General features: G+C 33.5%; 1 protein-coding gene across 4 annotated transcripts in view; it reads left to right on the forward strand.

The window, feature by feature from the left end:
• The window catches only part of LOC129917979 (teneurin-m), a 666,088-nt gene that overhangs the window by 149,384 nt on the left and 501,967 nt on the right, over positions 1-14,737 (forward strand). For all 4 annotated transcript variants that reach the window (XM_055998249.1, XM_055998248.1, XM_055998250.1 and 1 more), the window contains exon 3: positions 13,415-13,861. In XM_055998249.1, coding sequence (XP_055854224.1) covers positions 13,415-13,861 — 447 coding nt within the window. The remainder of the gene's footprint in view (positions 1-13,414; positions 13,862-14,737) is intronic.

Consider the following 14,737-nt stretch of genomic DNA (forward strand, 5'->3'; position numbering starts at 1 on the left):
TTCCCATTCCAAAGTTAAGCAGCAGCCACCCATTCCACCTAAATCTTCATCAATCGTGTAATTACAATTGAAATGCACAGTGGAAAATATATATAAGGACTAACAAGGATAAAGAATTGAGAGAAAAAAAAAAACAAAAAAAAAACAGGATGCAACTTTTTCTTCTTATTTTCTTGTCTGGGAACTATACCAGATGATGTTCTTCTTCTCTGTGTGTTGCTTCTCAAAGAAAACCACAAATTGGAAAATTTCTTCTTTACCAATTCATTTCTACCTCCCTCCTCTTTTCGCTACCAATAAAACCCCCAAATTAAAACAAGACAATGTCCTTATTTTCCCCCATTTTCATCCTTGAGAAATTTCATTTAATTTTGAATTCCGATAAGCAATGTTTCAGTTTGTGTTTTTTTTTTTTTGGAAAATCAGTTTTTTTAATATTTCACACACACACACACACATACAATCAAATAAAATCGAAAAATAATGAAAACGTGGACGCGATAATAACTATGACAAAAGTTTTTGAATTTTCACCGCCTCAAGGTATATTATTCTGCTTCTTCGTGATTAATCGTCCTTCGACGTCTTTGGTGGCACTTTTTCTGTCATAGTTGTGCATTTGAGAGGGGGTATATATAGTTGTTAACCCACAAAAAGAAAAACATGGCTCCTTTACCTTATACTTACCAACCATCAAGCAAGCCCCTTCAAAACCCACTCAACCGTATTTATGCATGAAATTAAAAAATTTTAATTGCTGATAAAGCAGAAAAGTTGTATGTTTTTTTTGGGGAGAAAGTTTTTCAAGTATACACCATCAGGAGGTTTGGTTATATCGAAGTTGTTATATCGAACGCCTGCCAAGCAGTTATTAAAACGGTTCGATATAGATTTCAAGTACTTATGCTCATTGGGAATTTAAACAAAGTTGAATTCTTGAAGGCTTCAAAATCCTTGGGGAGTGATTACTTTATTTCGAATTTTGTATATCAAAAATCAAAAGTGAAAGTAAAATTATAAATTTTTGTTGTTTTTTTTGTAATTTTAATTGGCCAGAAAGTAATCGAAGGTTTCTTCCTGAAGAAAATAATGATATTGAGTTTGTTCAACAGGAAATTATAGAAAACTTTCTAACCTAGTGTTCAAGGTTTAGATTTTTAGATTATAATTGGAGGGTATGGAGCTTTGGTTTAAATATAGTAGTTGATTATAGGTTTTCACGTGTTTCTTCATTAACTATGCAGTTCTTTTTAAACCAAAAGAAAACCAAAAATGGGTGTGACTTAAAGGGTTTTAAGACAAAGCTTAACATTAAACATTGAAGTCATTGTTAAAGTCATACTTAAAGTTTCCACTCATTTTTGAAAATTATCGAATAAGCTCTATAATCGTAAACCAAGAAAAAAAATTCAACCAAATTATAGAGGTAATAATATAACTTGAAATAATTGGTTATTTTGTAACTTTGGGTAGTTTTTCAGTAGCCAAAACAACCTTAAAATCTGCCCAAAGTTCATTTCTGGTAATTTTGTATCTTTTTTTCTGGGTATTTTGAAAACTTGCGCTAAAAAATGGCTTAAAAATTTAATTTATCAAACCAGGTTTTGTAAACCGTTTTATTTTTACCATGAATTAACTTTTTTTCAAGTTAATTTATTACCAATTCTATTCATCAAGTTCAAAACTAACTTATAAAGTGGTTCAAAATAAACCACTTTTGAATTTTTTAAAAAAATATCTTATTTTGTTGGTTTAAAGTTCAAAAAAATTTTTAAAGCTCAAAAATGCAGACTTTTTCATAAATTTTACACTCAAATGAAATTAATTTTTACTAATTTCCAAAATTCAGTAGCCAAATAACCGCAGTAATAATATTACTTTAGATAACCGCGGTCATAAAATGGTTAGAAATCGGTTATTTTGTAACTCCGGGTAGTTTTTCGGTAAAAACAAGCCCCAAAATTAACTCAAAGTTCATTTCTTCCTATGTTGTATCTTTTTGTTAGAGATGTTTTCAAAACGTGCGTTTCAAATTTGTTTTAAAAATTCTTTTTTCTAATCTGAGCTTGAAAACGGTTTTAGACAAATCATGGATTTACTTTTTCTTATTTTGTTGCTTAATTAATAACCAATTTTAGCATGCAAGGTTAAAAACTAACCACTTTTGAAAGTGGTAACTTAAAATTTTTCTGCTTTTAAAAATGCATATTTTAAAGCTTTTAAATTCTTAGCATTTTTGTTTTCTTGAATTTTGAGATTCTAATAGAATCAATTCTTAACCAATTTCAAACCAATAAAACCTTGTATTTATTTTATTTCTGACAAAAAACTGCTAAATATTTTGACCCTTATATGCCTCCTAGCCTATTAAAGAGTCCCTACATCAAAACTTTCTCAAATAACTGTCTTCGCAAGCCTCCTATTAAATCCCCATGTGGTTCCCCAGTTTTTTAAAATCCTATTTCAAAACTTACGCACGTCTAACAAAAAATGAACTGTCGCATACTTTGAAATCAATTCACTAAATTGTTAGCAATATAAAAAAGAAAAGTAAAAATAATCCGAAAATCATTTGAAAAGTCTTTGTAATAAAATCCATTTGCTAAAAATGTTTAGAATACACTCGGCCTGTCGTGTATTAGGTACCAAAACAAAATTTCCAACAATATCCTCTGAATACAAAATGAAAACATTATCAACAAAAAAAAAAAAAAAAAGGACATAATATTAAAGCCAAACATACACAGAAAGATAGTAGAAGCTCAAAAAACAAGACGAAAAGCAATCGTCTTCCAAAAGAATGGATGGAAATAGCCTTTTTAACGGCCTTTCAAGATGACGCTTTTTTTTTTCCTTTTAGACCGTTGGCGTTGTCGTGTGCCTGGTTTCAATCCTACTCGTATACATATAAAAAATAAAGATGAAAAGTAAAAAAAAATAACAAAAAAGGAAAACTTAAAAAAAGGACCAAAGTCAAAGCCGGAATCGTTACCGCCCCGTATTTAGTATGATAATAGACCCGAAATCACTTCATTTGTGCGACACTTTTCCATCTCTAGAATTACCCATGGGGAGTTAATGCCCCCCCTTCCCCAATCTCCACCTCCTACCAGCTGAAAGGCTAAAAAGTCAAATAACAACAACACTCAGTCAACAACAACATGCGGCAACAATGTAATAAGATGGTGCCATCTTCAGCTGCCACCATTTTTAAATTTTTCCAAAAAGAAAACAGTCGGCGTGCCCTTGAATAAACACCACGAAAGAGGGGAGCAACGACACGATGAATGAAGAAGAAGTAAAAAAAAGGATATCCCCCAGCTTATGAAGGGTTAAAAGGATTTCAATATAAAAAAATAAACCAGGATACAACGAATCGATACAAGGGTAATAAAAATCTGGGAATAGCTCAATTTGCGACATTTTCTTGGGTTATCCTTTCGTCCTTTGGGGCCCGGAAACAGGCCCAATTTGGTCGAATCGCTGCAAGTTGATGGGGAAAAATTCAGAATATTTTTTTTGGGGTAGAGAAAGTAGTATCCCCAAGTGTCCTGTTTATCACATGAACAGGTTTCAGACTTCTGAGAAAATATTTGGGATGAGGGAGGTTATAAGACGAATTTACGCAGGATATGCGTATTCAAGGATGAGAACGAGCAAAAAAAAAAAATAATACTTTCAAAGGATTACCATCGTATTTCATTATCATAATGCGGCTATTTCTTGTCCAAAGGATTCCTTTCAAGATTATGAAAGGTAGTGATGGGTTATATTCCTACCTACACAAAATTGTATATAAAACATCGCCCTAATGTCAATTGGTGCAGAATAAAAGGATGTCATCTGTATGGCAGATAGTCAAAAGGATAAATGAATATAAATTTCAATTACTTTACTTATTTCTCCCTCTTCTTCTCTCTCTCTCTCTCTTAAACTATCTGACAGATGAAGAAAATGTGCCCTCAAAGGATTCTTCTTCGGTCTAATTATGTCAACATTTTGTTGACACATCCTTTCATTTCATTATCTTCTTCTGTGTTTTTTTTTTTTATTTTGAAAAGAAAACACACTAAAAACCCACTCGATAACAAAACCACGTGACATATCCTTTTTAATATCCTTTCCTTTCTGAAAAAGTCCGCGTAGAAGCATCAGCAGAGATTTCATCTATTCGATAATGTCGTCCCTGCTGCCATTGCACCATCCCTCAGGGGATAGTGATTCATTATCGCACTGTCATGTCACAGGACCTGCTAGAAGACCAAAAAGGACACATTAGGCTCACCAACATAACCGCACACTATACCAACTACGACCGACCGCCACCAGCTATGTACATCATTCAATGTCGCAATGTCAATGGCGAATCCTTGGAAGCGACAAATCCTCCTTCGGCAGCGGTGGCGGCAACATCAGCGAATTAAGTAGCACGATGGCACTTTCAATTTTGAATTTTCCAAAATGCAAGGACATCTGTTCCATTTAAGGATATTGTGACTCTAAAAGAGGGTGTAGTTTGTCTATAATGTATGTGATGTTGAAATCTATGATATCCATTATCCTGCAGGAGATTTAAATCTCGCGAAATATTCTAACATCACATTTCGTCCTTTTTTTTTGTTTTCAATTTTTTTTTTGTTGATGTTAGATTGTTAGGAATGGAAACCACAAAAAATAATATTAAATGACATTTCGATCAAAAAAAAAAAAAAATCATAGAAGGGTGGGATATAAATCAGAAAGTGACATCGATCCTGCCTCCTGTTTTCTGTTCAAAATTTTCAAAAATAGAAAAAAAAATTAAACAAACAAAACCGTTTTACCGAATGACATCGTTTTTAATTAATCGCAGGATTAGGCGCGCTCTTTGAATGTGTGTGCGGTTTGTTTTTTCGTCCTTGTTTCCTTCGTTCGTTTTTGGTTCCGATCCATCGTTTATGATATCCGGATGGATTTTCGCTTATCTTGATGGTTTTGTAAAAATGCCACTATCCAGGATAGAGTAAAAAGGATATAAAAACCACAACATCCCGCACATAAAACCACAAACATTCGAAACCAATTTGCATAGCAACCATACTATGTTGTGTTTTTTGTTGTTGTTATTTTTCTGTTGTTGTGTCTCGTTGTTTTGTTATGAATGTCCTTAGAGTGCGCTTTGCATCTCTCTGGTAGCGGTGATAATCCTCTTTAGTTGGGTCATGATAGTTTTTTCCAAAAACGAAGGGCTATTTCGAACAAAAAAAAAAAAACAAAGAAAGAGACGACAGAAAAAAATCTGAGATAGAGAGCTCGACTCGAGCCTTTAGTAGGAATGCCAACAAAACAAAAAAAAGGACAAAAAAACGAACAAGGAAGAGATATACCATGGCGAACAAAGGACATGGATTAACTTTTCAATGCACAATGAGAAAAGCCGATGCAATCAAATTGGAGTGGAAATTGCTGATCGAACTGCTGCTGCTGCACACAGCCAGAACGAAAACGGGCTTGATTTTACTCTGGTTTTTTTTTTTTTTTTTTTTTTTGTAGGCTTGGCTAGATGAATGACCACAGGATACAAGCACGCTAGGTTATTGGAAATTACTTTAAGGATTTTTATTCGATTTTTTTTAACTGTTTTTAGTCCTTTTTCGTTTTACTCTGATAGTGAATGTGAGGTTTTTTTTTTTTGATTTTTTTGTGAATGAATCCCTGAAGCTTTTTTGGCTTCGGATCAAAATGAAATTCGAAATTGATGGCTGATGTTAATTGGTCAATTTTTGGAGAGAAGCTTGGATGTGTAGTAAAATTTTTTAAGTGTTCATTGAAGATTTGTTTTGACTGTGCTAGTGCAATTTAATGCAAAAAAAAATTCAATATAAAAATAAATAAAAACGTGTCCTGGAGGGTATACGAGTATGTTAGGGTTCGAGGACCTTGACTGAGAAAAGTTCAGACAAGAATTTATTTTTAACTTTAAGTTTCGTGCAAATCGATTGGAATGAAGTAATAGAAATTAAATTTTGGTCCTTCAACTTGGATACACACAAATTTATCTAGTGCAAGCAAGTTATTGCAAGGATATTAAACTTGATAGAACAGAGAAAAAGTAGTTTTTATTTGTTATTTTAGATACGGGCTTTTGTACTAATTTTTCTTTTTTTTTTTAAGTTAAAGTCTTTTTTTAGTGGGTTTTCGTAGATGGAATGGTTCAGTGCTCACATTAAAATTATTCTTTTAAAAAATTAGTCTTCATTTTGTGATGTGCTTTGTTGTCAAAGGCTGAGGTTTCGCTCGCCGGATTCCAAGATACCAAGATTCCAAGTAAGCACGTAACTTTAATCAAAAGGTTTTACTTTATTCAACTCTTAAATCTCAGTTAAACTAACAACAATTTAACAATTATGGTCTAGTTCCGACTCTTTTATTTATTTAGCTCCTTTTTATCAATAATCCTTTGCTTGACGGCTCTTCTTCGTCGTGGTACTTCCTGATGATTTCTTCTAGTCGACTTCTTTCGACCTCTTGGGTATGGAAGGGTTTTGGTTTGCAAATAAATCTCGGAATACTCCGTTAAAAATCACGGATTACTCCGGGAAAAATCACGGATTACTCCGCTAAAAATCTGGAATTGCTAAGGTAAAAACCACGGGGTTGCCCCTAGTAAAAATCACGGATTACTTCGGTAAAAATCACGGATTACTCCAGTAAAAATCACGAATTACTCCGGTAAAAATCACGGAGTTGCCCTCGGTAAAAAATCATGGATTATCTAATCCGGTAAAAATCACCGAGTTGCCCCCGGTAAAAAATCACGGAATACTCCGGTAAAAATGACGGTGTTGCCCCGGTAAAAATCACGAAATACTCTTGTAAAAATCCCGGAGTTGCCCTAGGTAAAAAATCACGGATTACTCCGGTAAAAATCACGGATTACTCCGGTAAAAATCACGAATTACTCCGGTAAAAATCACGGAGTTGCCCCCGGTAAAAAATCATGGATTATCTAATCCGGTAAAAATCACCGAGTTGCCCCCGGTAAAAAATTACGGAATACTCCGGTAAAAATCACGGTGTTGCCCCGGTAAAAATCACGAAATACTCTTGTAAAAATCCCGGAGTTGCCCTAGGTAAAAAATCACGGATTACTCCGGTAAAAATCACGGATTTCTCCGGAAAAAATCACGAATTACTCCGGTAAAAATCACGGAGTTGCCCCCGGTAAAAAATCATGGATTATCTAATATGGTAAAAATCACCGAGTTGCCCCCGGTAAAAAATCACGGAATACTCCGGTAAAAATCACGGTGTTGCCCCGGTAAAAATCACGAAATACTCTTGTAAAAATCCCGGAGTTGCCCTAGGTAAAAAATCACGGAATCACTCCGGTAAAAATCACGGATTTCTCCGGAAAAAATCACGAATTACTCCGGTAAAAATCACGGAGTTGCCCCGGTAAAAAATCATGGATTATCTAATCCGTTAAAAATCACCGAGTTGCCCCCTGTAAAAATCACGGAATACTAGGGTAAAAATCACGGTGTTGCCCCGGTAAAAATCACGAAATACTCTTGTAAAAATCCCGGAGGGCAACCCTAGATAAAAAATCACGGATTACTCCGGTAAAAATCACAGATTACACCGGTAAAAATCACGGATTGCTATGGTAAAATTGTCGGTTAGATTATTAGACAACTTAAGGCTGGTGGGTGGAAGTCTAATAATTTATTATTCCATTCCTTCGCTTAGCTTAGCTGCGAGTTTAACTTCTGGAGTTGTTTCTTGTCAATATGATCACGATTGAATGATCTACTGGAATGATCTCCATCGAATGATGATTTTGTCGTTTGTATAGCGGCTTCTTATATTACTATTAAACTTAACTCAGTGTGAATTATTTAGTACAAAGAGTTATTTTCAATAGCTTTTTTGTCGATCAAAACTACTTTGCAAAATATTTTATATCTTTCTTCTATACTTGGACTACAGTGTTAATCCCCTTTGTTTTGTTCGAATGGCTGAATAATCTACACTAACTTATCACCAATTGTTAACCCTTAAAAGCAATTACTTATCAATAATTACTAATCACTTATCACTAATCACTTATCACTTATCATTAATTATTATTTTTAATTTATAAACTGTTATCACTTTCCACTTGTAACTTACATACAACTTGTAACTTGCAATTAGCATTTTATACTTAGTTCTTCCCTCTTACAAATACTATTTTCATAATAAAAAAGTTCCCTTTTCATGAAAAATGGCTTCTTAAATATCCATAACTCACACATTCTATCATGAAAACAAACATCCATAAACAAAAAAGGTATCCATACTTCTATCTACCTACTTCATTTTCAATTAAACAAACTGTCGGATAAATTAAAAACTTTTTTCACAAAAAAAAAAAAAAAAAAATCTCTATAGCTACGTTAAAGGTACGGTTACGTACCTACAATTAATTCAAAACCTCAAATATTTACCCATCATTAAGCAAGCACCATCATAAAATGTGTCTGGTTTGTCTCTCGAAATCCAGGGAAAGAGTTGTCAACAATCCTGCAGGGAACAAACAAAAAAATAATAAAACCACACTGTGCACAAATTGTCACCTCATTAGCCTGTGCTAACACTAACACTCTTTTACACACACAAAAATATATCAGCAAACAAAAAAAAAAAAAAAACAATCTTTTTTGACAATTGAAGGTCCTTAAAATTTTCAAATTGAAATATTCTCTGTCATAACCTCTCGTCTCGTCGTCATATTATTATCATTTGGCATCCTTCAAGTTTTTTTATGTTGTTTTGTTTTTTGTAATTCTTTCCTCGAAACAAAACAAAAAATTTAAAATAAAACAAAGAATAAACAAAAAGGCAAACAACACCCTTTCAACCCTGGACACTTATATTCCTTGGCTTTCATCATTTCGCTGATCCTGCTCCACATAATATTTCTCTATCAACATCCACCCCCACCTAAGGACTCCCACTGACACCCATCAGCCATCACACACACATACACAAGAAATATGCAAAACTTCGATTCGGTTTGTTTGTATTGTTGTTCGCATATATTCGTTATATTCTCTCGTAAAGTACCAAAACACACATGCTCACAGACAGACACACAAAAGCCAGAACGAAATTGGTTAATTGGAACATTTCCATATTTCAATTCGTAATTAAAGGGTTGAATAAGTTTTTCCTGACTCTGACTCGTTCACATCAGAGCGAGAGAGAGAACAAGGATATGCTCTGCTTCTGCCATTCAGCTTGAACAGCAGTCAGTCAGTCATTGCAGACACAAACAAAACAGATAGACAGACAGACATATAGACAGACAATGCGCTTGATGATTATGAGATGTGTGAAACAACACATAAAATCACAACAAACAGTTATTGTTGTATAAATGTGAGAGCGTGATGTGGAGCAAAAAAAAAAACGGGCCAAAATTTATGCACAAAAACATGAAAGAGTCCTTGATGTGAAAAGCGAGTGCCAAACTCTGCAAAACACTAGCCGGGGCGCGACTACGACGAAGTCATCAGCCCATATAGCCTAGACAGACACAGGATGTAGCTTGTATTTTAAATACAATCATGGCTAGAAATAAGTATCTTTATTTTTTGTTGTGGTGAAACTGTATAAAATGCGCAACAAACCCTTGGGTCTGATAAATGAAGGGGGTTTGGGGGAGGACGGAAGGAGTTCTAGTTTTTGGTGCGAAACCAATTCTATGGACCCTAGAGCTGGAACTCTTTCTGCAATCTGCATTTTTCTTTCACTTGGGGGTAACAGAAGAGAAGGGGGTGAAGGATGTGGTTGATTTTGGTAAAATTTTATTCAAATTTATTTTGAAAACGAATGAAGAAGACTGAAAAGGATTCGTTAATTGAGAAAATGGCAGATGTGCATGAGTTCTGTCATAGAGGAAGGAATACCTAGAGAGCCGACTCGTACCCCCCTTACCTAAAACACCCGCAAATTTAATTTCAGATAATCTCTCTTATTTTTCTCTTGCTTTCCTATCTGTGAATACGTGTGAAAAGTACAATTCGTTTAATACCTTCCTTTCACCAGTAGATGTCCTCACAAATTTTGAATTTAAACATGATTTTGGTTTGTACATGAACTTGAATAGCTCAAATAGCTCACTCCAGACACCCACCTTTCAATAAATATGTACAGAAATAAAAAAAAAGGTTCGTGTTTTGAATTTATTATATTATTTTTTTATGAATTTATTTCCTACTGAGCACTTAAATTGATTTTAATTGTTTTGAGCTCAACTCCACAGTTGAATGTGTTGGTGCCATTTAAAATGCACGGGAAAACTACCACATATAAGCACTGTGGAGTTTTTCCTCTCATTGTAGCTTGTAGGGTGGAAGAGAAAAACCAACCGAAGTCGCGTCTCTAGGTATTCCTTCCTCTATGAGTTCTGTTCAGATTTTTTCCTTCCGCCTTAATTTTAAAGGTTTTTTTTATGAAACACATACTTAAATAAAATTGCAAAAGAGTAACGAGGTAAGGGTTGTTACATTTCATGAAGAGTAATTTTTTTGAAGCGAATCATATAAAAAACACAATCAATAACAATAATATGCTATATAAACTTAATTTTTCAAGTCTTAGATATATTTTACGTAAAAAGAGCTTAATAAGTAAGCTTGAATAGTGAATGTTGTACGGTAGGAAAACAAGGCCTAAGATTAAAATACTATAATTATCAAAATATACACACATTATTTTGGGTCAATATGTTTAGTTTTTGAAATGAGAAAACGAAACGAAAATAAAAGTCTACAAAAAAAGTATGCTAGCCAGAAGTCTTCATTTCATTTTGTGTAGAACTATGTAATGAATGATTGTAAATTCATATGAAAACAGAAGTTTTTATACTGTTCTTTATTTTTGTTAGAGTAGCAACAAATTCTGTATCAATTTTCAAAGCAGAAAAAAAAGGTCACTGTGGTGTATGCGTAACATTTTTTTTTCTAAACACACAATAAATTCAATGAAATGGCTTGGGATGCAATCTTGATCAGACGAAAACTGCAGTGGAAGAAGAGTTGAGAAGTTGCAATATGCGCTTAAGGAGGCAATACCAAGTTGTAAATAAGATTATTGAAAATATAACTGTTGATGTTTATTGTCTAAACACGTTTTTAAACACATTAAAATACGTTCTGGAATTTTAAAGGCATTTAAAATAACATAAATTAGTTTTATTACAAAAATATAGACGTTACTTTTTTTTTAGTACCTGTTAACAAATTTATTGTGTATCTATTAATTTTGAATTTTTTAATTCTCTCAACAACGACTCAAAAGATTTTTGTTAAAAATTTAACTATCTATTGCTTTTTAGGCAAGACCTAGCTTTTGGTGGAAAAGCGTTTTTTTTAAGATAATTTATTAACGGTTCCTATCATAGAAATTTTTTTTTTTTTATTTTGGACTTTCTCACAAGCTGCTTGTGATTTTTTTTTTTTTTTTTTCATTTAAAAGCCTTTAGCCAGGGTCGATCATTTTTGAAACCAAAAAATTCACAGTAGAATAAAACCCATTTAAAAAAGAGGTGAATATGATAAAAATGAAAAGAAAAATAAATTACGAGCAAGCCGAGTTCGGGAATAGTCCAAGAGCTAGTGGCACATTTGAATAAGGTAGCTCTTGTAAGGCTGAAAATTCTTACTGTGGTCATTTTTAGCACGCTAAGTAAAAATATTTTGGTCTGGCAGACCTCAGCGGTGCACATCATATATATATATGACCTTGAAAGTGTAAAAAAAAATTTTAAAAAAAAGTTGCTCTTGTAAGGCTGAAATTTTTATAGAATTTAGTTTACCCATCGAGAAGATCAAAAAAAAAATTGCCAGACTTTTTTGAGGTGCACAAGTGCCTGCCAGACTAACTTAAAGGTGTGCAGTTTACATGCATTAAACGAAACTTTATTCTGTAAATTCGAAATTTATATATGTGTTTGTCTAAGCGATTTTAAGAGGAACTGTGCAATTACAGTCGGTTCTGACCAGTATAAGTCCTAGTTAGGTGAGTGGAAAGATGCAACTTTCTAAAAAATGACTTAAAATCCAAAAAAAATATTTAAAAACAACGGTAACACTTACAGTTATAAGTGATACTTTTTTTAAAAGCTTAAGTTGTACACTTAATTTTAAATTTTAAATCAAAATATTTAAATTAATCGTTTTTGAAATATCCAATTTTAAAGTTAAAATTAGGAAAAAAAATTTAAAAAAAAACACATTGAATAATAATATTGCCAAGACTGTGAATTGGGAGCAAAATTGAGTGATACAAAACATTGCTCTAATAAATTTCCTATCAAACACTGAAAACTACATGTCTCTACGACTTCTAGTTTTTGAGTAAATTGTAAAATAAGAAAACCATTTTTGTATCAGATTTTTATTTTTTTTTTTATATTTTTAATATTTTCTTATATTTTCTTATTTTCTTAAACAATGGGAATTGTTTATGATTTATTCTGATTTATTTTTTTTAGCCTATAGGTCTTCAAAGAACCCAGAAAATTCCAAATATTTTTAAAATTTTTATTTAATTTCATTATTCAAATTGTGGTTAGCGATTTAATGTTTCCCTCTATAACTCAGAATTAGTAGTTAGGGCCTTTATAGTAGTAAAGTTCTGGTTGGTGATTCTACTAAAGTTTTAACTCTGCAAGCAAGCTTAAGTGAGTTTCATAAATAGACTGTTTTAAATTGACAACTTCCACGGCTCTAGAACTCATCAGTTAAATGTCCTATATGATCTTCCGAGGTAGGTACTTAAGAAGAAACTTAATGTGACTGATGTAATTTTTAAGTGCAATAGGCTCATGTTTATATTTTCTAGTTTAACTTTCTTTTATATAAGTTTGAAATGATTAAAACGCTTCCATTTCATTTTTAGTCTTCATCATCGCATAAAAATGTCATCAAAATATCAGTGATAATTTGACAATTAACTCCTCTACTACTCAAACTAATTCTCCGTTTATAAACCAATAAACTTCTAACATCCCACTTCTGAATTGATTATATCATTCCCGATCAAAATCCTTCTCAATAAAAACTTTACTTCAAAAAAAGCCACCCATTAACTTATTTTATATCTCCAAGTTATTTTTATTAAACTTAATTTCCAAACAAAAAATATTACTCAATCAGCTTATTTAACCAAAAAGTTCGCTCTAATTTGGTGAAATAATATCAATTTTATGATCCCCCAAAAATATGTAAATAAGGGTTAAATACTGTCATAAACAAAAATAACTGTTTCCCGTCCTGAAAACATCTTGAAGAAAAATAATAATTCCTTTCATTTATACAACCCATCACCATAATAATACTAAAAATGTCCTTCTTCATCTTCTTTTTCTTATTTATTTTTATAGGTAAATCCCGTCACTACGCACTTAATGGACTAAGTCCAATTACAAATATTGACAAGCCGACTGCTGTTACTGCTGCCAACACCATTACTTACCAATCTCAGCAACAACTTCAACAACAACTCCAACAACAACAACAACAACAACATCCGCAAACGACAAACAATTTAACTGGCGGTCGTAATATTTACAACAATCCTTATACACCGCCACAACAACATCGGCCCTCATCGGCCGCCTCATTTCAACATCATTACAAGTCGACTGGACCGATTATAACAACAACAACCGGTAACGGAATAGGACCTAATCCCTACGACTATAATCCAACACAATTGGCACGCAACTCGGACAATATCACCATTTCCAGTGTTACCGCCGCCGAAGACGCAACATTAAACGAAACTGATTTGGTCCTGGAACGGGATAACGCATTCCTAGTGCAAAGAGGTGAGTACATTATAGTCACACTAACACACAAATAAATGGTCTCTGTTTATGTTTTAATGTGAACAAATATTTGGTCGAGTTTATATAGCTTCCCAGAGAGGTTGAGGGGGGTTCTTAAGTCTCTTCTCCCCCTCCTCATTCCCTTCGAGCTATAGCAAAGCGTTCATCCCAAGGATTAAGTGTCATTAATCGTCGTAAATCTTCGAAAGCGTTACTACTTCGTCTCCTCTCGTCCTTTGGAACGGTCGTCGGTTTATGTTCTTTGGTTTGCTGTGTGCTCGCTCCTTTAGCTTGGTGGGGTTGTCTCTCTGCGTCTTCTTCTTCTATATACACGGTGGAAGTTTTCCCGCAAAAGTTATAGCCCAGGGCATAAATTCGTTTTAATAGTAACATAACTTTATGGTGTAATTAGAAAATTCCAAGAGGTGATATTTTGAGAGAATATGGGTGGAGTAGAAGCAGCAGAAGCCGGAATGGGATAATAAACTGGGGCTTTACAAAATGAGAGAGGATGAGTATGAGTATAAAAGGGGTTGGGGGTTTTTGGTGTTTATAGTGTTTTGGATGTGCGAATGAGAGGGGGGTAGATATGGTATTTTAGGTGAAGGTGCATTATGAGCATGAATTTCTTGTGTTGGATGTTAGTGATGATGCTGGATTTAGAGACATGAGACTTTGCGTGTTTCTCTCCAAACGGAATAAAAAGGCCTTTAAGCGATTTCACAGGCTGTTTTTCGGTTAAGTATCTGTCTTTCTCTTCATTTTGGATGGCGAATTTATATTTTTGTGTGTGTTTTTTATTTGATGACTATGACGGAAGATTTGATGGTTAACTGTCTCTCTCGTTTGGAATAAAATGAGACAATGACATGTTGT

The sequence above is a fragment of the Episyrphus balteatus genome, chromosome 4 (genome assembly GCF_945859705.1).
Source record: "Episyrphus balteatus chromosome 4, idEpiBalt1.1, whole genome shotgun sequence".
NCBI lineage: Eukaryota > Metazoa > Arthropoda > Insecta > Diptera > Syrphidae > Episyrphus > Episyrphus balteatus.